We start from the raw sequence: 19,729 nt of genomic DNA, 5'->3' as shown, positions 1-19,729 counted from the left end.
GCCCAGCCATTTGCAACACAGTAACATGGTTTTGCGATGGGAGAGTCCAGGTGAGAGACAGGGTAGTTATGGAGATGAAGACACGCAATTTTCTGCAGTAACTTAAGAATGAATGAATGAATGCCTTCATTTACTGAGAAAAAGGAGCAGCAAGTATCAGTGAAAGCACGTCTCGGCACATTGGAAAAGAAGCGAGGCACAAAGAGAGGAAAAGCTGGAGCCCAGGTGACAGGCGAAGTCACAGTTTAGGGTAGAGAGAATATATGCGAGAGTTGGTGAAACCAGTTGAATTCCAGTGTAGATGTGTGATGTGGCGAGTAAATTATTGGAGTCACCGCCCAGCATCCGTCCTTTGCGGTAGTATAAGCACCCGCCGTTCTTGGTAACAAATGTTTACTGAAAACCTATCTTGGCAATTAATTATTCATCAGCCATGCCTCACCGCTCATTCCTTACTGGCAGGGTCTGTTAAATACAACTACACTGTCACTTCAAGTTCCCACTATAACTTGACGCTTGCGGTTACGCTTGCTATACTCGGGACTCTTGCTATTGCGGGAACACTATAAACATGGGTTTGCTGCACAAGTTAGAGAACAGACATTTTAGAACAGTGTTTCTCGCCTTACATACGCTCAACACAAGCACCATTGCAGCATGTTACGGTGCACGTCCCTTCAAGACAGAGACACGAACGCAAATATAAGAATGCGTTAGAAGACAGGGTGCCGTCTTGGGCCTCGTGCCAAACATATCCAAGTGAACAATATATTAGCAACCATGCTGTCGTTTCTATGAAAAGAGGTTATATATTTAAACTTCTGGAATGACAGTCTAATTTGCTGCCTACGGGAGCACATGAAGCCGCCGTCGGCCATATTGTTAGAAGAAAAGGAGGGCGGCTAGAGTACGTGGCTGCGGTGCACAGTGCAGCGCTCCCTGTGCTGGTGGTTTTACGAGGAAAAATAAAATTAAACCCCTTTAGAAGTATATCAGTCCGCCGTTGTGTGTCGCTGTTGTCAAAAAAATGTCATGGTGGTGGGCGCCTGGTGTTCTGTGTCTAATAAGTTGCGTGAACTGAAAAACAGTCGTGTTTCCTGTTTTCATCATTCAGTAACCTGCCGCATGCATCGGCAGTGTGAAGCCCTTTCGTCGATACGTGGTACTGGCCCATACTGGCAGTGACATGGTCTCGAAATATGTCATCCTTATGCCCTTTCTTAAAAAAATCACTGCTTGTGCGAATGAGTGTTTTTGGTTTAAACTTAGAAAAGAAGAAAAAAATACAACGGTAGGTGTTATTTTTGTCCGGCGTTTCAGTTTTATTTGAAAAGAGTCGGTGAAAGCAAATTTACAATAAAGCTAAGGCGACCCACGATCTGCACTTAGCCGCAAGCACATGCGCTCCAATGAGAGTAACCTGCCAAAGTTAAGGTCGTGTCAGCTGGCGGCTCAAGCAATCTTTACTTTTTTTTTCGTTTCTGCGTCCGTTCTGCCTGCATCTGCGACGAAAACGAGAAGTGGGAAGACAGATAAACAGAAAATTGTGGAGGGAGGTAATAGCGTAATAGTTAGTGCGCCCAGCTCCCAAATGGAGGATGCTGCGAATACATTTGCTCGAATCCCGGTGGTTTCTTTGTGAAAACAACTTTCTGTGCTCTCTGGTGAGGGCGAAGTTTAGAATGAGGCGGCAGCCTGACGACGACGGTCGCCGTCAACGTAACAGAATAAGCGGGCGTGCAAGGTCACACTTATAGCCGTAAGTATATTCAGAGGAAATACATTATGCTGCTGTTGACAAAAAAAAGTGATGAGTAAAGGGCAGTGTTGTTGAGCAAGGCTGTAGGCCGATAATGTCCCCATAGACAGGACCACGCTCCAATCCCAGTGCTCTGCAGAAAGGTACATTGACAGCATGTCAGCTAGCAGGTAATTGATACTTCATTAAGGTCGTTGCGTGTTTGTGCTGTGTCTAGCAGGAGCGAGTAGTGTAAGAGATGACACTGGGGAGAAGGCGGCGAGCGAAGTCCGCGAAAAACGATTGAGGATAGCCATATTGAACGTCGACGCCGGTTGAAGAAAGCCTGTAACTTCAGTTTCTCAGGTCGCCAGAAAGGCTTGAGTAATAGCATACCGCTGGGCATATTTGGTAACCATAGCGATAGATGCACACTTTGCGGAAGTAAACAGAGAAAAGGGACCTAATGAGTTGGCCGGCCTCTTCGAGCTCTGGCATAGTTTGAAAAATGAATGTGGTGAAGTATGACGCATAAAGTGGTATATGCCAACCCAAATGTATCAGCGTGGTCATACTTGCGCAACATGCCAAGGTGGCCTGCCACCAGGACATCTTGAGTTACAGCGATGACTGTTTTCATTGGGCGCTCGAGAATAAAAATGAGCGCATTAGAGACGTCCGAGGGACATTTCTACGGTACAAGAGTACATCGCCTTGCCAATAGGGGCATCATAAGAAAGAGCACTACGGCTCTTGACGATCTTGTTCAGGATGACGTCAGCATTTCATTCAACGTTTATTTCTGAGAAAATGGGTTGAAGTTAGGTTTATTTGCATCGCAATGGTGGGCGTAATCGGGCAAACACTGACATCATTTCATTGGAGGGTGCCTGACTACTCTGTGGAGATTACGTATGACGATGACAACGAAGAACACAGAAAGCTTCGTTTACATCAATTCGCACATACGTAAGATCCGCATAATTTTTTAGACTATCAATTTATATGCTTGAGAATGGCGCTCATTTATGCAATATTTGTATTCCCAGTGATCAAAAGCAGCTGTTGTCTCCACGATAGAAATTATTTAAACGGCTTTAATTCCATGGACATTATATCGTTGCCAACTTCCGTGAGATTGTAGTCGTCAAAATGGGATACAAGTGACAGGTAAACCCGGAGGTTGATGAACGGCAAGAATGCAGAAGCTTGCATGAGACCTCAGGGAAATAAAAACTTTTTGAGCAACGTTGTCAGGGGACCATGCAATGGTTTCAACTTCTATTAAAAATCCTCCAAAGTGTGAACAGAGGTCGACAAAAATGCGGGCATTTTGGGAAAGGTGAAACCGCTGCAAATCTCAGGACAGCATTAGCCTAAATATAAAAGATGACTTAAAAATAAGAAACCATTACGTTGACAGGTCGGCCAAATTTTGGCAAAAATAAATGGGCTGTTGAAGCAGTTCAGATGAAACCGATGGTGCGAAATAAGGAGAGAATGGCGGCAAGTGTTGAACAGAGGTCAAGTAGGTCCTGTGCCCGACGCCAGCGCCCGACAACTGTCAGGCACCTGCTCTTATAAGTGAGATGCCTGGTCGTCAGTTACAGGGCGATTCGGGTCTGAAATACTGGACGCTGACTCCATCACATTAAATACAGTGCATTCTATGGTGTCATTCTTCGTCGGCTGGTACCGATTCTCGTGCAATGAGGATAGGAACAAATTGTCTCACGTGGCGACTGTCATCTTCCTCGAACTGCCAACATTCCTTCCCCTCCGTAGTTGCTTAGTTTTTATTGGGTTTGGCTGCTAATCACGAGCTCTCGGGATCGAATCCCAGCCATAGCAGCCGTATTTCGATAGGTGTGAAATGCGAAAACACCCGTGCCCTTAGGGTTAGGCGCATGTTAGAGAACCCCAAGTGGTCTAAATTATTCCCGAATTCTCCACTACAGCGTGCCTCATAATGAGATCGTAGTTTTGGCACCTAAAATCCCATAATGTGTTATGTAACATTCGTTAAGGATGCCCTTGGCAGTCGCACAACTCTTGAATACAAGTAATTGTCAGGAGCCGTGCACGAGGTCTTTCAGTATGTCGGTAGCCTTTATGGCGTTCGATAAATGCTAGTCTACTTTGCGGCTATATTATAAAGGCAGAACGGCAACATGGTAGACAATATAGAGAGCATACAAATCCCGCATATATTACTGCACAGTAATTTAAAATAGCGGTCTTCCTTCACACACGTGGATAACCGTCATAGGAGACTACCTTGGAAACTAACTGCAAGTACTGTATATGTCATACCCAAGGGTGTACCTGGCCTGGTGGCCAGTAAATGCGACATACTATTGCGAGCAACTTCGGCCATTGCATGCTTAGAGACGACAACAAAGATACAGTTTGCTCAATTCTTGTGTCGTGAATTTTGCGTCAAGGTGCAAAACCAACATATCCATGTATATGTCTTAATACTTAAGCACATTTCGATTTAGAGCTGTGTCAGTAGCCCGTGAGTGCAGATAGCAAAGTCACTGGCGAAATAATTGGGGGCACCTTAACGAAATCAATAGGTCAAAATCAAAAGCCGTTCATGACGACGTCTCTCGTAGACTCTGTGCGATGTTCGGACATTAACAATGTTTGCCAACTGAAGAAAGACTGCCAAAGAGTGCTTCTGACGGTTAGGCTAGCTTGTTTACTCCGTAGCATCAAAAATAAAAATAAAAAAAAAGAACCGTATCAAAAGCCCAGAATCCATCATCGATCGTCGCGACTAAACGCTCTTAGGATCATAAGTCATTTCCAGGTGACGAGCGGCTACGCTTTATCAAGAACATTGATAACGCCGGCGGGACAAGCAATGTGGCAAAGTTCAATGCACAGGGATAGCTTTTATTTATTTTATTTTCCTTCTGTTGACGTCATCACAAGCCACTGCGGGAAGTTTGAAATGTTTAAGGTCAGTACGCCACGTGGTGGCACTCACGCGAACCAACCCTTCGTGTCCAGAAAAGCTGGATATGAGCATATACAGTAACTCTACCTCCGAAGAGCACAGGCCATGCGCTCGCGTGTTCCCCTTCATAAAGGACCACCCTGTACAAAATCGTTTCAGGGTCCCTTTAATGTAAATCATATTGTATTCTTCATAGGTTCACAGGCGCAAAGTTTTAAAATACAGGAATAGTGTATGTTTTTCTCAACTCTTCCTTGTCTTCGCGAGGTGGCGTAAGTCGCAGAAGGGTTTACGTACGTCTTCCAGACAGCTAGAAAAAACACTGTCTACAGGTCCCGTTTTGGGACAGTTTCAGGGAAACGAGAAAATCTTTCGCCCTGCAAACGTGTGAAGACAACCAAGCAGCCCTTCCGACGGCAATTCGCCGCGTTTATGGGCATATCTGGGGAAACAATGATGTCTTTCGCGGCTGCAAACATGTGCAGGCGATCAAGCGAGAGTCCAAGGTCCGCAGCACTTGCTTTCCCATGTGAAACAAATTTGTCCCTTCTTGTGCGCAACGATGGACTGGCGAGCCGGGTCCCCGACCATACTTCAAGGGACCCTGAAACGATTTTGTACAAACATACTGAGTCGTTAGAGTAGGTCCTTCTGATCATAAATTGACACATGTAAGTGCTCCGCATAAAGCGAGTAATTTATTACCAGGTTTTTAAAATGTACATCGCTGCCAATCAAAGCACACTGCTCGGCGAAATTTTAAGCTGCCCCTACCCATATGACGTAAATGCCGCAATTGACGTCAGTAGGGCGAGCTATCCGATTGGCTGCCCAGAGCGTCATCGATAATTTTTCCACCTTTACGTTGAACAAATGATGTTCGTAATAGTTGGAATGTTAGTTAATTTGTTTCTATAAAAAGAAAGCAACAGAAAGAAAATGCACGAGAACAATTTCTCACTACACTTAAGCCCTTCCAGCACACAGCAAGCGTCGTCTGCTTGTGTTACAACGTGCTCCATTTTGACGAGAGCTCCGCGGTCAGAGTCGGTCTCAGTCTTTTCGCGAGCACTATGATTCGACTTTGTTGCGTTGTGAACTGCAAACGTAGTGACTCGCAATATGTCAAGCTGTGACACAGTGCCTCTCTGCAAGGCAGCAGACGAGCGGACTGGCTGCAGTGCATCGGACTGCCGCTATCCGATCAGCAGAAGGATTTAGGCGTTTGCGCCCGTAATTTTACACCGGAAGATTACTAACGCAATAGCATTTCGCGAGTCCGGTATTAGGGTAAACACAAGCGCAAGGGGACAAGGCCTGGCCATTTGACTGTGTTATTTCAGGGGATGAGCTGAAGCGCAAACGTGAATGGTCTGCACGGTGCAGCCACCTGGCGGCACAGAGCTCAACCACACAAAGTAGGAGTAACGAAATCTATTCTTGTTTGCTGCTGGTGTAAATTTTTCGCAGGAGTGTAATCGTTAACACATTGTTTTTGTAGATGTTTAAAATGTTTTACACCTGGTTAGAGCAATATTAGCTCTTTGTTTGGCTGGTTAAGCTCTGCCCCAATGGGTTGCTGGATCGCAGAGACCGATCAGGGAGCTCACGTATGTCTACGCTAAAGTTCCTTCATCAGCGTGAGTTATTGCCTGCAGCCATCCGTCGAAATGCCCAGCTCGCCTGTGGTTAGCAGAATACCAGACACGTTTGGCGCTGCGACAGAATGCTCGCAACGCACGCTGCTTCGATAGCACTCGCTTGGGGTCGACTGCCAAGCAGCTGGAGAGTCTGGAGAGGCTTCGCACGCTCGCTCCTAGAGAACCTGAAGTCGACGACAAGATGTGCCATCATGACACAAAGCCAGTGAAGGCGGAGCATAGCCCCAATCACTCGGCGAACGAGTTGAGAAGAAAATGCACGACTATGGAGGAGGGTAACTTGTAATCAACCGTAGCTCTCTTAATATGAGGCACTTCACACAAATTGTGGTGCGAATGATTAACTTTAGCTGTACCCTATGAGTCTACAAAATTTGTCCAAACTGTTTCTGGGGCCTTTAAGGCAATGCCGGCCAATTGTTATGGCAGACGGTCCCAGTCGACGCTGTCGTTCTGCTCAATGCCTTCCGCCTCTCCAAACACCGGCGAGAATTCAATAGACGCGTATCAACAGTGCAACGATGTCGCACCACACAATTTTACAAAATAGTGCACGTAAATCTCAAGGCGATGACCTCAGTGTTTAGAGTGCAGGCTAATGCTATTTATTACTTTCAAAACACTATACGCACAGCAGAACGTTTTACCAGGCAAACACGTGACAAATAACTATCCCCCGAAACAACTGGTCTCATCCTATATAGGTGCAAGATAGCGGAACAAAAATTAGCAAGGAAATACGCACCGGAGTTTACGTGCTCAAAAGCCGATTTGCCAATAGAATAGGCTACACTCGGGTATAGTTTGGACGGGTTTAGAGGTGAGAGCGCTAACTGCGGTGGTAAGCACAAGTGATGCTTTGAAAATTATGTCGCCATGGGTCTGGCTCCCCAGTCTTTCTCCACGTTTCAAGGCAACGCACTTAAAGCGAAGAACAATGCCCGCGGTAGCAGAAACTTACACTTCATACCATGGAGGAAGGAAAATACTAGTAGTAAGCGTCACGTGACAATTTTGAAGCCTAGTCATAAAAAATTTAGAGGAATAAGATGGTGGGAAATATGTCCCCACGTGGTAGGCCAGCGGTAACTTTAGTCGGTTCACTCTGGTTGCGTTTGCTGCGGGTTTTTGGAATATGCGCACATAGTCAGCGCAGAGAATGCACACTCAGGTTGAGTGAAGGAATTCAAGTGTGTGAAGCAATTTGAGACGTGGGTAACAGCGCAAACAGACGACCACAAGAAGGGAGACACGTACGCACAAGCGCTGACTAACAAATGGTTTTATTGGCAAGGACAGCACACATTATATATTCCAGAGTGAAGCAAGGGAAACGAAGGGGAAAAACATGCCAAGGGTGATAGCATGCCAACAACGCAAACGCAATACAGCCAACCAAGCGCCATAAAACGCAAACAATCAGTTTTCTTTGTAATCTGAACCCCAGATAGCCACATCCAGAAGATCAAATTCAGTCTCAAAGAGAGCAAGGGAAGGGGTGCTAAAGCACTTGCTACCAAATTTTCAAATGTGACAGGCTTCCAAACTGATGCGGGTGGTCTTATTGCTGCTCTTTCCTAGAATCGTCATCTCTTTCAACTAGGCCACACAATCTGTATGCTTGCTAACGTGCACAACTAAATGTGCATATTTATCATCTAGTTTTTTGAGTTTTTGAGCATGTTCCCCTAAACGGTTGCTGCCCTTTGACTCGGCACACTCTAAGACGATTAAGAGAGGAATAGTGGTGTTGTGTATGGAATCGGCTTTCCAAAAATCGTGTTCACACCAGATTAAGCCCAGTTTTAATAATCAGGTAAGTCGTCTTTTGGCTACAGGGTTCCCCGTCTCTGTCTTGAATGCCGTTTCAGAAAGCCTCCTTCAAAAATTGAAGCGTGGATCAGGAAGTACAACGGCAGAGGATCAACGGAAGGCACCTAAGCCTGAGGTGGTCCCTTGCATCCATAAACTCTCCCACAATCTTAAGAAGGTGGCAAATGTGCACGGCATGCTCATTTGTTTCCCTGCCTCAAATAAGCTGAGAAAGTTGTGTCCACATATCTGTAACGTCAGAAAACGTGGATGCCAGAAGAACCACCTACCACCGCTAGTGAAATGTTTCTATTGGAGTGGTGTATTGCATTCCCATGTCATGCGGGATGTTTTACGTCGGCAAAACTGGTCGCTGGGTCAATGACCGTTTAGGGGAACACGCTCAAAAACTGGAAAAAAAATACTAGATGATAAATACGCACATTTAGTTGTGCACATTAGCACGGATTGTGTCGCCCGGTTGAAGAGACGACGATTCTAGGAAAGAGCAGTGACAAGACCGTGCGCATCAGTTTAGAAGCCTACCACATTAGAAAGTTTGGCAGAAAGTGCTTTAGCACCCCTTCTCTTGCTCTCTTTGATGCTGAATTTATCTTCTGGATGCAGCTATCTGGGGTTCAGATTGCAAAGAAAAAGAAAAATAATTGTTTGCATTCTGTTGCGCTTGGTCGGCTGTATTGCGCTTGCGCTGTTGGCAAGCTATCACCGTTGACATGTTTTTCCCCCTTGATTTCCCTTGCTTCATGCTGGCATATATAAGGTGTGCTATCCTTGCCAATAAAAGCAGTTGTTAGTCAGCGCTGGTGTGTACGTGTCTCCCTTCCTATGGTCGTCAGTTTGCACTCTTACCCCCATGTTTCAATATGAACCAACTCGCCCAAAAAGAAGCATTGATGAAGCGCTCGAGTACGTGTTATGTCAGTCAGGTAACGCACCGAACCACCACGCCACTTAAGCAAGCAGCAGACAGGCGCCAATGCAGTAGCGAATGAAGGTGTTGGCATTATGCCCAAGAACCTGCGAGGACCACCTAAAGGGCGACTGGTCGCGTATCGGGGCAGTTTCAGGGATACAAGGAAACCTTTCAACCTTTCACCCAACAGACGTGTGAAGGCAACCCAGCCGCCCTTCTAACGGTGATTCGTCGTGTTTAGGGCCATCTTCTGGGAAACAATATGACGTCTTTCGCCCCTGCAAACATGTGCAGGCGATCAAGTGAGCGTCAAGGGTCCGCAGCAACTGCTTTTCAGTGTGAAAAAGATTCGTCCCATATTGTGCCCAACGATAGTCTGGCGAGCCGGGGGCCCCGACCATACTTAAGGCCGTGCCGGCCAATTGTTATGGTAGTCGGTCCCAGTCGAAGCTGTCGTTCTGCTCAATGCCTTCTGCCTCTCAACAGACCGGCGAGAACTCAGTAGGCACTTCTCAACAACGCAAGGATGTCGCACCACACAATCTTACAAAATAGTACACGTAAATTTCAAGAAAAGGCGATGACTTAGGCGCTTAGAATGCAGGGTAACACTACTTATTTTTCACTATGAAAGACGCACAGCAGAACCTTTTACTAAGCAAACACGCGACAAATAACAATCCCGTGAGTGATCTTGTCTCGTCCTGTATAGGTGCTAGACAGCGTAACAAAAATTAGCAACAAAATATGCACCGAAGTTTCAGGTACGCAACAGCTGATTTGACGAAACAACAGACCACGCTTGGCCCCGCATACTCTGGATCGATTTCGAGGTGAGAGTGCCGGCTAACTGCAGAGGGTAAGCACAAATGATGCTTTGAAAATTATGTCGCCATGGGTGTGGCTCCCCAATCTTTCTTAACATTTCAAGGCAACGCATTTGAAGCGAAGAACGATGCCCGTGGTAGCAGAAACCCTCGCGTTGTACTTCCTACGTCTCTGTGCCTTTGACAGCAGGCGCCACTAATCGTTGCCCCATACCAAACAAACATGAATGGTCCGTGAACAATGTGGGCCTAATTATACCCGAAAGGCACCGCGCACAAGGCCCCAGCAAATGGCAAATGGAAGGATTCAGAGGAGGTTGGCTTGCCGAGACTAGCAGAATCATGTGATGCTCCCTCCTAATTTTTTCCCATACAACTCAAATCTGCAGTGAAGCCCCGCTCACGCCCTCATAACCGCCAGCCACTGTTCCTCCACGAGGCTGCAAATAGTTCGTACTCTAAACTTTCCGTGTTACCTAAAAAGGCGGTAACCACAAAAATAATATTGTAAACGCATAATTTTGTAAGTTTTTGCTTGTCTAATACAGTGGAATGGCGAAAGCCTAATTTTTTATTAAACTGAAACAAAACGCTTGCTTTGCTCCAACTATTTATTGCCAAGTTTCACTTCAGTTGGCAGTGAAGTTTCATGAGTAAAACGGGGTCAGCAGTGAAATGAACTGTACCGCAGACTTTTGAAGAGTGAAATGCTCAGAATCCATACACTTTGTCCATGTCTGTTGCAGACCTCAGTGCTTCCACCGATGAAGACTCTTCAAGAACAGCAGACGTTCCGGAGGTAGTACGACGCCTTGTTGAAATGGTCGCATAACGACAATTTTGTCTGCTTCTGTGATTGGCTGGCGGAGTAATATCCCTGTCACATGGGCAACCGCGAACTCCATTTAACTCCTTCGTCTTTACGTCAAGGGAATTGCACTCCCTGTCACACGGTCTCCCTTGCGCCAACGAAGTTCAATGGAGATTTTTGTGAAAGGAGTTCGGCAATGACCATTACGGCTGGATGGAGTACTCTCATTCCCAGATAGCTACAGCTGCGAAAAAAACCACGTTAACAAAATCGTTGCAACTGGCTCAGTTACAAACTTTAGCATTATTATTATTTTTTGCCTTGGTTTATACACCACGTAATGGGAGTTTTTAATTTGTTTTAAGGACATAGCGCCTATACCCTCTACACCAATGCTTCGCCATGCTGCACGGGGGAAATGTCGTTCTGCTATTTTGTTTATTTGTCCGCTTCGTCACTCATCTGGAAGCAGTTGGGCACACCTCGAACACACGCATGATTACACAGCACAGAATCATAACTCGAAGCGCACCGGTCGAACAGCGTGGCCCACATTGCCCACGCACGAAAGCAAGAGCGCAGTGTGACCGGCTTCACTTTCAACTTCGCTATGCTTGGAAAACAAGTTTTGCAGTGACATACAGAAAACTCACTCGCTGCGATCTTATTAGATTACATACTGCGTAAAAAAAAAAAACCCACCTCTAATGGCGACTGTGTATATGAGCAGTCGCATGCGAAAGTAAGTGCAGCAGTGCCATTTCTGTCTCAGGCGGCGCCCGTCAAAAGCTCGCATTGTGCCGTGTAGCACGGCCGCAACTCCATTGCCGTAAATCTCCAATAGGGAGTTTCATGTTAATGGAGTTTGCAGGTGCCTGTGTGACAGGGGTATAACAGCCTCGCGTGGTCCGTATGTCTTGGTAGCCAACTGCGGTTTTTCAAAGTTGTATCCTACTATAAAGGGAACTTTGGCGCTGCAGTCGTTGATTCACCATGGAAATGATGGGAAGCATAGAGTTTCTCACTATAACACCTAGAGGAAAATCTGGCACCAACGTCTATGGGAGTTTCTTAAAAGCACTGTGCCATCATGGGAATGATGGTATACGTGTCTGCGAGGCTGGTGTTGGCTGATGTTGTAAGAGGCTTCGTTTAAAATGTGCATATAGCTACACAAATAACGCGTGCTTAAGCTCTTCATAAAAGATTTTCATTCACCCACACTACATCTTCAAATGAAGTTTACTCACCTACAATGCATATCCAAGCGAATAAAAGCAAGAACAGATGACAAACTGTTCCAAAGTGAGCGCAAATCTTGTGTCCTCCAACTTTACCAGGCTGCTGATACTTCTTATGTTTTATATAATTGTACGTGCAATAACAAGCTCTCATAATTAAAGAAGTTTTTGTGTTATAATAAAGATAAAACAGCTTTTTACGTGCTGTTTTAGTTGAAAATGAATCCCTGTGACAGACGGAACGGTGGTTGCCAGGAGCGTCTTCAAGGTGCCCGGGCTCTCCGAGAACGATGCCAATCCGAAGTGGCAATACACCGGCATTCCTATGCATACCACAGCAAAGCAGCGACAGATTTCCCTCTACGTAATATAGTGAGGAACTCTATTCACTGTATTCACTTGAGTGGGCACGGAGGCACAAGTGGAATGAAGGACTCACAGCGCATCTTTTTTGTTGTGCAGCTTCTGGGCTTCCTTTCAAGCAATGGCCCGGATCATCGAACGCCTCCTGCTGTCCAAATCCCTTGTTGCTGCTCGACATCGACACGCCTGGCTATCAACTGCGCCGCCACTGAATCTTCACGTGCGTCAGAGAGCAGAGCACCCGGCCCTTCTGACGTCATCCCTTGCCCGAACCTCGAGCAACGCTGTCCACCGTCAGCGACATCGTCATGGGCGATAACGGACCATTTAAAAGCACGCACCACTTGTTACCACGATAGTGGGCACGGAGGCACAAGTGGAATGAAGGACTCACAGCGCATCTTTTTTGTTGTGCAGGTTGGTAATAACCTTCTCCTACCTTGTAAATGTTACAAGACAGACGACCGATTTGCGCTTGTGCTTCCGTGCCCAGAAGCATTGTTGAAACCCTTCTGTTCTTTGCTGCTTTTGCTTTGTGGCGACATTGAAGTAAATCCGGGGCCTGACAAGGCCATGGCGGAACTAATTCAAATGGTCAAAGAGACAAATGAGCGCTGTATTCGGATCGAATCTAACCAATCCAGTATGTCACAGGCAATGGCGGATCTTAAGATTTCCCATGAGACGGTTTCTGCTATTGTAACAGACATTACCGTGCGGTTGCAAACTGTAGAAAATAGGATTAACGATCTTCCAAATCTGCAGCAAGAGCTATCTAAGACACGTCAATCGCTAAACCGCGTGGAACAAGAGGCGGCTGAGCTACGAGCCCGCCTTGACGAAGCCGAAGATAGGTCTCGACGGGAGAACCTGCTGTTTCACGGCATATCGGACATTTCAGATGAGAACGCCCGCCAGTCAGAAGAAAAAGTTATTGCTATGGCCCGTGACAGGCTGGACATTCACATGTCATCTAAAGACATAGCACGTGCGCACAGAATAGGCAGATATGTAGCAGGCAAAGATCGACCACTCATTGTTAAATTTTCTTGCTTCAAATCAAAAGAGCTCTTATTATCTAAGCGGTCTGCCTTGCGGGGTACCGGCATCAGCATTACTGAAGATTTCTCCGCACCAACTCGCCATGCTCGTAAAAAACTGGTGGAATTCGGCCTGGGTCTAAAGACGTCTTTTAAGCTGCGGTACAAACGCCTATATGCAAACAAAAAATGTTACATGTATGATGCTTCCGAGAATTCCGTCTGCGAGACGCCTTCCTTTCACTCCGACACCACTTCGCCAATTACCGATGCCCTTTCCCCGAGGGCGACCCGCTCAGGCCGTGCCTACTCTGCCGCTAGCTAGGACAGTGCGAGGGGTGGTGGTACCCCGTCAGTGCTTTCCGTGCTTTATACAAATATTCGCAGTCTTATTCCGAAAAGAGACAATCTAAGCGCCTTAATTAACGATACAGATGCTGATATAATATTGCTGACTGAAACTTGGCTATCTGACAAAATTTCAACCCATGAACTTCTTCAGTGCGAGAAAAGATTCACCCTATATCGTCGTGACCGCTCTGAGAGAACGGGTGGCGGTGTCCTCATTGCCGTGAATGAATGTTTTGAATGCACTCTTTTGACCATACCATGTAATTTAGAAATAGTGTGGTGTTGTATAACCATTGCTTTTAGAAAAATGGTTTTTGGAATTTGTTACCGCCCGCCTAACTCCAACAGCTCTTTTTGCGAGGCAATTCATGATTGTCTAAGCCAGATTTCAGCCAGATTTCCCGGTATACCAGTTTTTCTTCTAGGTGATTTTAATTTTCCATCAATCCAATGGTCTCATTTATGTCCGCTTGCAGAACCTGCTTCCGCCGAAACTAGTAGCTTCCTAGCCACATGCTTGGATTTCAGCTTATCGCAACTAGTCCGCCTTCCTACACGTGTTACTTCTACGACATCATCCTTACTAGATTTGATACTAACGTCATCACCTGAAATTGTATCAACAATAACTCACCTGCCAGGGCTCAGTGATCACGACGTGATACATTTTTCTGTCTCTGTACCAACTGCTAAAAGGAACAAGCGCTTTAAACTTATCAGAGATTATAATAAAGCTAACTTTGACGCTATCAACACCAATCTTTCTTCCTTCCTCGACAGTTTTTGTATATCTCACACTGACGCATCAGTCGAAGAATTGTGGGCATCATTTAAATGTAAAGCAATGCATCTAATAAACAAATACATTCCCTTAAGAAAGGTTTATCAATCATCTAACGCACCGTGGTACACCAGACACCTTAACCGACTATCTAACAAAAAAAAGCAGACTTTTCCGTGCTGCAAAACAATCGTCAACTACTGACAAGTGGTCCGCTTATGCCTTCGCAGCAAAACTCTACTCCAATGCTTTAAAAGAAACTAAATTTAATTTCTATAACACCACGCTTCCATCATTACTCAGAACGAATCCGAGACGCTTTTGGAATGTCGTTAAAAACCGCGATAGTCAAGGTATAACCCTTACTAATGAATTAGGTGAGATAATCCCAAGCCGTTATTGCGCGTCTACACTGAACATCGCTTTCACCCATTCATTTTGCCCCACTCACTCTGGCAGCTCTCCACCATTCATAGCACCTAGTTTCTTTCCAATGGAACCGATTTTACTCGACTCATCTGGTATCTGCTCTATTATTAACAAACTAAAAAGATCCTCTTCGTGCGGTATTGATAGCATTACGTCCAAATTCTTGCAAGGTACTACCGAATATAGTTCCATTATATTAAACTTGATTTTTACAAAATCTCTGAACAATAGCTCCTTGCCCAGAGACTGGAAAAAAGGAAAGGTGATTCCACTTCACAAATCAGGCGACACCCATAACCCATACAACTACAGACCTATTTCCTTGACATCAGTACCATGTAAAATATTTGAACACATAATTTTCTCTCATCTTGTCAACTTTTTGGAATCAAACCAGTTCTTTCATAACAGTCAACATGGGTTCCGTAAGTCCTTCTCATGCGAAACGCAGTTATTAACATTTTGTAGCGATCTCCATGCTTTCCTAGACGCTGGCTTTATAGTAGACTGTATATTTTTAGATTTTGCAAAAGCCTTCGACAGAGTTAACCACCACTTACTCCTACTAAAACTCGGCCAGCTAAATATTGATCCCCTGGTCTTCAACTGGATTCGAGAGTTTCTTTCTAACCGTACACAATATGTAAGCATTAATGATAATGATTCTCCTGAAGTTCCGGTCGGTTCAGGGGTGCCTCAAGGCTCTGTTTTGGCACCCTTACTTTTCCTAATTTATATCAATGATCTTCCTAACCAAATTGCAAGTTCCATTTGTCTATTTGCTGACGACTGTGTTATATACCGCAAGATTGAAAGCACTAACGATACTTTTACACTCCAGGATGATCTCGGTAACACTGCAGCATGGTGCAAGCTTTGGCTAATGGAACTAAACATTTCTAAATGCAAAACAATGAGAATTTCCCGTAACCAGTCAGCTTGCCCCGCCTACATACTTAATGATACTCCCCTTGACCCAGTACTTTTTTACAAATATCTCGGTGTGTATATTGCTAACAATCTTTCATGGAAAAGACACATCGAATACATCACGTCGAAAGCTAACCGCATGCTAGGCTATCTCAGACGTAACTTTTCTTTAGCTCCACCGAAACTAAAACAACAACTCTACGTCACTTATGTCCGGCCTAACCTCGAATACGCATGCTCGATATGGGACCCTGGGCATGCTACTCTAATAAATATCCTTGAAAGTGTCCAAAATCGATCGGTCCGTTTCATTCTTAACAATTATCACCGTACTTCTAGCGTTACTAACATGAAACTTAGTCTTGGCATTCCCCTTCTCTCTTCCCGAAGAAAATTATCTCGTCTTTCGCTCTTTCATAAAATCTACTATCATAACCACGAGCTCAAGTCCCGGTACATTACACCAGCCTCTTATGTCTCCGCACGTATCGATCATCGCTTCAAAGTTCATGTACCTGCGCAGCGCACAGTTACCTACTCACACTCGTTCTTGCCGAGAACATGTCTTGAGTGGAACCACCTGCCTGCGTCACTAGTCGCTATCACTGATACAGACCGTTTTCGCAGAGCACTATCAAACGAATTATAAACCTACTTCAAAACTGCGTCACTATCACGTTGTCACCTATTGCTATCGTTTTCTTTCATTGCTATTATTCCATGTTTTCGTTTTTTATATTCTTCTTACTTGATGTTTAAGTGTTTATTTTTGCCTTGTTACTTTTGTGCTTATTTACTTGTTGTTGCTGTATATTATTTGCGGTATAGCTCTTCTTCACTTCTCCTTGTATTTATTTTCTATGTACTGATATTCTAATGCCCCTCCCCTCTGTAATGCTTCTTGTAAGCCCTGAGGGTAATAATAAATAAATAAATAAATAAATAAATAAATAAAGCAAAGAAAACGAACTGCATCACTCGTGCTATTTTGCAGGGCCTGCTTTTGCGCACGTCTCTCCCGTCACATGACATGCAACATGGTTGCTTGACAAAGTTGTTATGCCACTAGGTTCCGACTTGATATTTGTGGAAACCGTCCACATTGTGATAGGCGCGGCAGACTGGATTTACGTACATGGATTTGTTTGATCTTCGTGCTTGTGGATTCGGACGTTCTTGTGGCTTTGTTTATTACACTTTATATGCCTTCATTCTCAAAAATTTCAGAGCGATATATACTTTTCGAAGTGCAGAAGATGCTGCGAACATGTACAATTGCTACTAATTGCAACGACTGAGCTTGTCGAGGTGGCCAAATCGTCTCAAGTCACTGGCGTATTCCAGCTCCCGTAGACACTAGGGGCAGAGTTCATTCTAGTAAACATTGTATGAAACTCTATGACACCAAGCACGCAAGCAATGCGTTGTTCATGGTGCGGCTGCCAGCTGCTCCAAGACCCTATCACCGAAAATTCACCTACACAAGGCAACACAATGCAACAGTCTATCAACAGTCAACAAATATCTCTGTGCAAACTACGAGCAGACTGCCATAAAAAAAATACTATACGCTACCAACTCTCCTCTCTACTACACAACCAACCGATCGTGAAAAGATGCGCTCGATTTGCCAAATTCGTCATAATATGTGTGCTCCAATCCTGGCCAGCATCGGAGACAGCCTAGGTTTCTACCCAACATTCTTAGACATACTTCAGTTTCACAGCTCCGCTCGGGAGGTGGCCGAAATGGTGGTCACGCGAACTAGTGGCGCTGCGATCGGGTCTTTCGTCACTTCTAACACTTCTGGTTTCGCTTCTGCTTTCATTTCTGTCTTCATTTTGGTGTGGTAACGTTGTTCAAAAATTATGGGGTTTTACATGCCAAAACCACTTTCTGAATATGAGGCACGCCGTAGTGGTGGTGAACTCTTTATTTCCCCCAAGAAGAAGGACTCCGGAAATTTCGACCACCTCGGGTTCTTTAACATGCACCTAAATCTAAAAGTACAAGGCTGTTTTCACATTTTGCCCACATCAAGATGCGGCCGCACTGTGGCTGGGATTCGACCCCACAACCTCGTGCTTAGCAGCCGTCCACCATAGCCACTGAGCAACCATGGCGGGTACGTGGTCGCGTTGTTGGTGTCGTGTGATGTGCGGCGGTCTCTTCCGGTGAAAAATTTCGCACAGACATGTTTCGGCATCTCATCACAGGAAGTTTCCTGTGCAGTTCTGCTTTGCCCACGGCTGCTGGAGTATCCAGATAGAAAGTGAAGCTGGTGGTCTTTTTCTTTTTTTTCGTACCGCGACGAGGGCAGAGAGTTCTATATGCATACAAAATCGGGAGACTTTTTATTTGTGCCAAGGGGGGGGGGGGGCTGCATTCACTGTTTCAACTTCTGGTGGGATTGAGGGGGGGGGGGGGGAGGAGGGTTCGTTCAAACTTTCAGGCAGTGTTCAATGAGTCCTCTTGCAGGGACCTTGCAGTAGCTGACTTTGCTCACTTCAAAAATTTGTCGGACTAAGCTTTGCTCAAAACATGGTCCAGACTGATGGCCCTTCACTAACAGCAAGTGTTGGAGGGTTGTGTTGCAGATTGATGAGTGGAATTCAGTCCTAGTTTTTCGCGCCGTGCTAAAAATCCTCTCACACTCTGCCTTGCTATGCAGTATCACGAGTAAATCGAGCATCACCTTAGCAAATCGGTGAAACATGTTTTCCATCAGTGTGCTTCATTTTTCCAACCACAGGCCACTGCAAGTCCCACCTGTCTTCATTCAAAATGTCCTCTTGAAGACTGTATGCCTGTAGTGTGCCAAACACAGCTTCGAGAGCATCTAAAGCGTCTTCAGCAGATTCATTGGAATCTCGTGGCAGCAGCTGAGGGAAACTCTGAAAAAAGAAACAAGACTCGAGAGCGATGCCTGTGAAATAATTTTCAGGTTGTCCACCTCCGCATTCTTCAGAGTTGCGTTTCAGAGTTGCGTCGCCATCCATAATGCTTCGCCTCGTCGCATTTTGAAAACGTTTTCCATAGAAGAGGCCCAACGTGGTCACTGACACTAAGGGGTAGGTTGTGTTCGACGAGGAATCCCGTAAACAGGCACTCCACGCGTATGACACTGTCATCACAGTTGTTCTGGAAAAGTTCACTATGTTGTCTTGCTGCTCAGCGGTGCGAACATAGCTCTGATGCTTCGCCAAGGAAACGTGCAGTTTCAAGTCGTCTTTGCCACCATGAGACACACTGACGTCACATCCGCACGTTGTGCAAAATTCAAAATGTTTTCCCTTTATTGATGTCAAAAGGCACAAAAATTCAGAAGTATAAGATCGCAAAAGCTTCTGCAAATACCTTTTCTTGGGCTTTGATAGCGCCATGGCATCCAGCACGCGAGGACTAACTTTACACGGTGCACCGCACACACACAGCCTAGCCAACACTAATTATACACACAAGCAGCAGCAACAAGATGCACCGATGCACTATGGAGGAAGGCATGCATGAAATGCAAGAGCTACATTGGCTCTGGCGTTGGTCGGCTTCCTAGGCACTGTAGTCAGTTGCTTAGTCGATAATATCGATAGTGCTAGTGCGGCCGTTGGTGATGCTGACGATTACGATGTGGCTGTAAATTCCGCGGTGCCGGTTCTGCAAAAACCATTATTATGCAAACAGAGACCACTTTTTGGGAGATATAAGACAGTGATCGTACAATCGGAAAGTTCAGTAAAAAATTGGGAGTCTCCCGGGCGAATCGGGAGGGTTGGCAGGTATGTGTATATGGAAACACATGCTGCGCCAAAAGAAAGAATGCCCCACAGATAAGTCCGAAGTGTGTGA

General features: G+C 45.4%; 1 protein-coding gene across 10 annotated transcripts in view; it reads right to left on the bottom strand.

The window, feature by feature from the left end:
* The window catches only part of LOC142566104 (WW domain-containing adapter protein with coiled-coil-like), a 448,398-nt gene that overhangs the window by 186,641 nt on the left and 242,028 nt on the right, over positions 1–19,729 (bottom strand). Inside the window, exon 11 of one of the 10 annotated variants that reach the window (XM_075676886.1) lies at positions 4,692–5,307. The exons of the other annotated variants lie outside the window; for them this stretch is intronic. Within the exon in view, the coding sequence (XP_075533001.1) occupies positions 5,030–5,307 (278 nt within the window). The 3' untranslated portion in view covers positions 4,692–5,029. Of the gene's footprint in view, positions 1–4,691; positions 5,308–19,729 lie in introns of those variants that run through there. 10 annotated transcript variants of the gene reach the window in all.

The sequence above is a fragment of the Dermacentor variabilis genome, unplaced genomic scaffold (genome assembly GCF_050947875.1).
Source record: "Dermacentor variabilis isolate Ectoservices unplaced genomic scaffold, ASM5094787v1 scaffold_12, whole genome shotgun sequence".
Taxonomy (NCBI): Eukaryota; Metazoa; Arthropoda; class Arachnida; order Ixodida; family Ixodidae; genus Dermacentor; species Dermacentor variabilis.
Note: the sequence above shows the minus strand (reverse complement) of the source record. Positions and strands in the feature narration are given on the sequence as shown.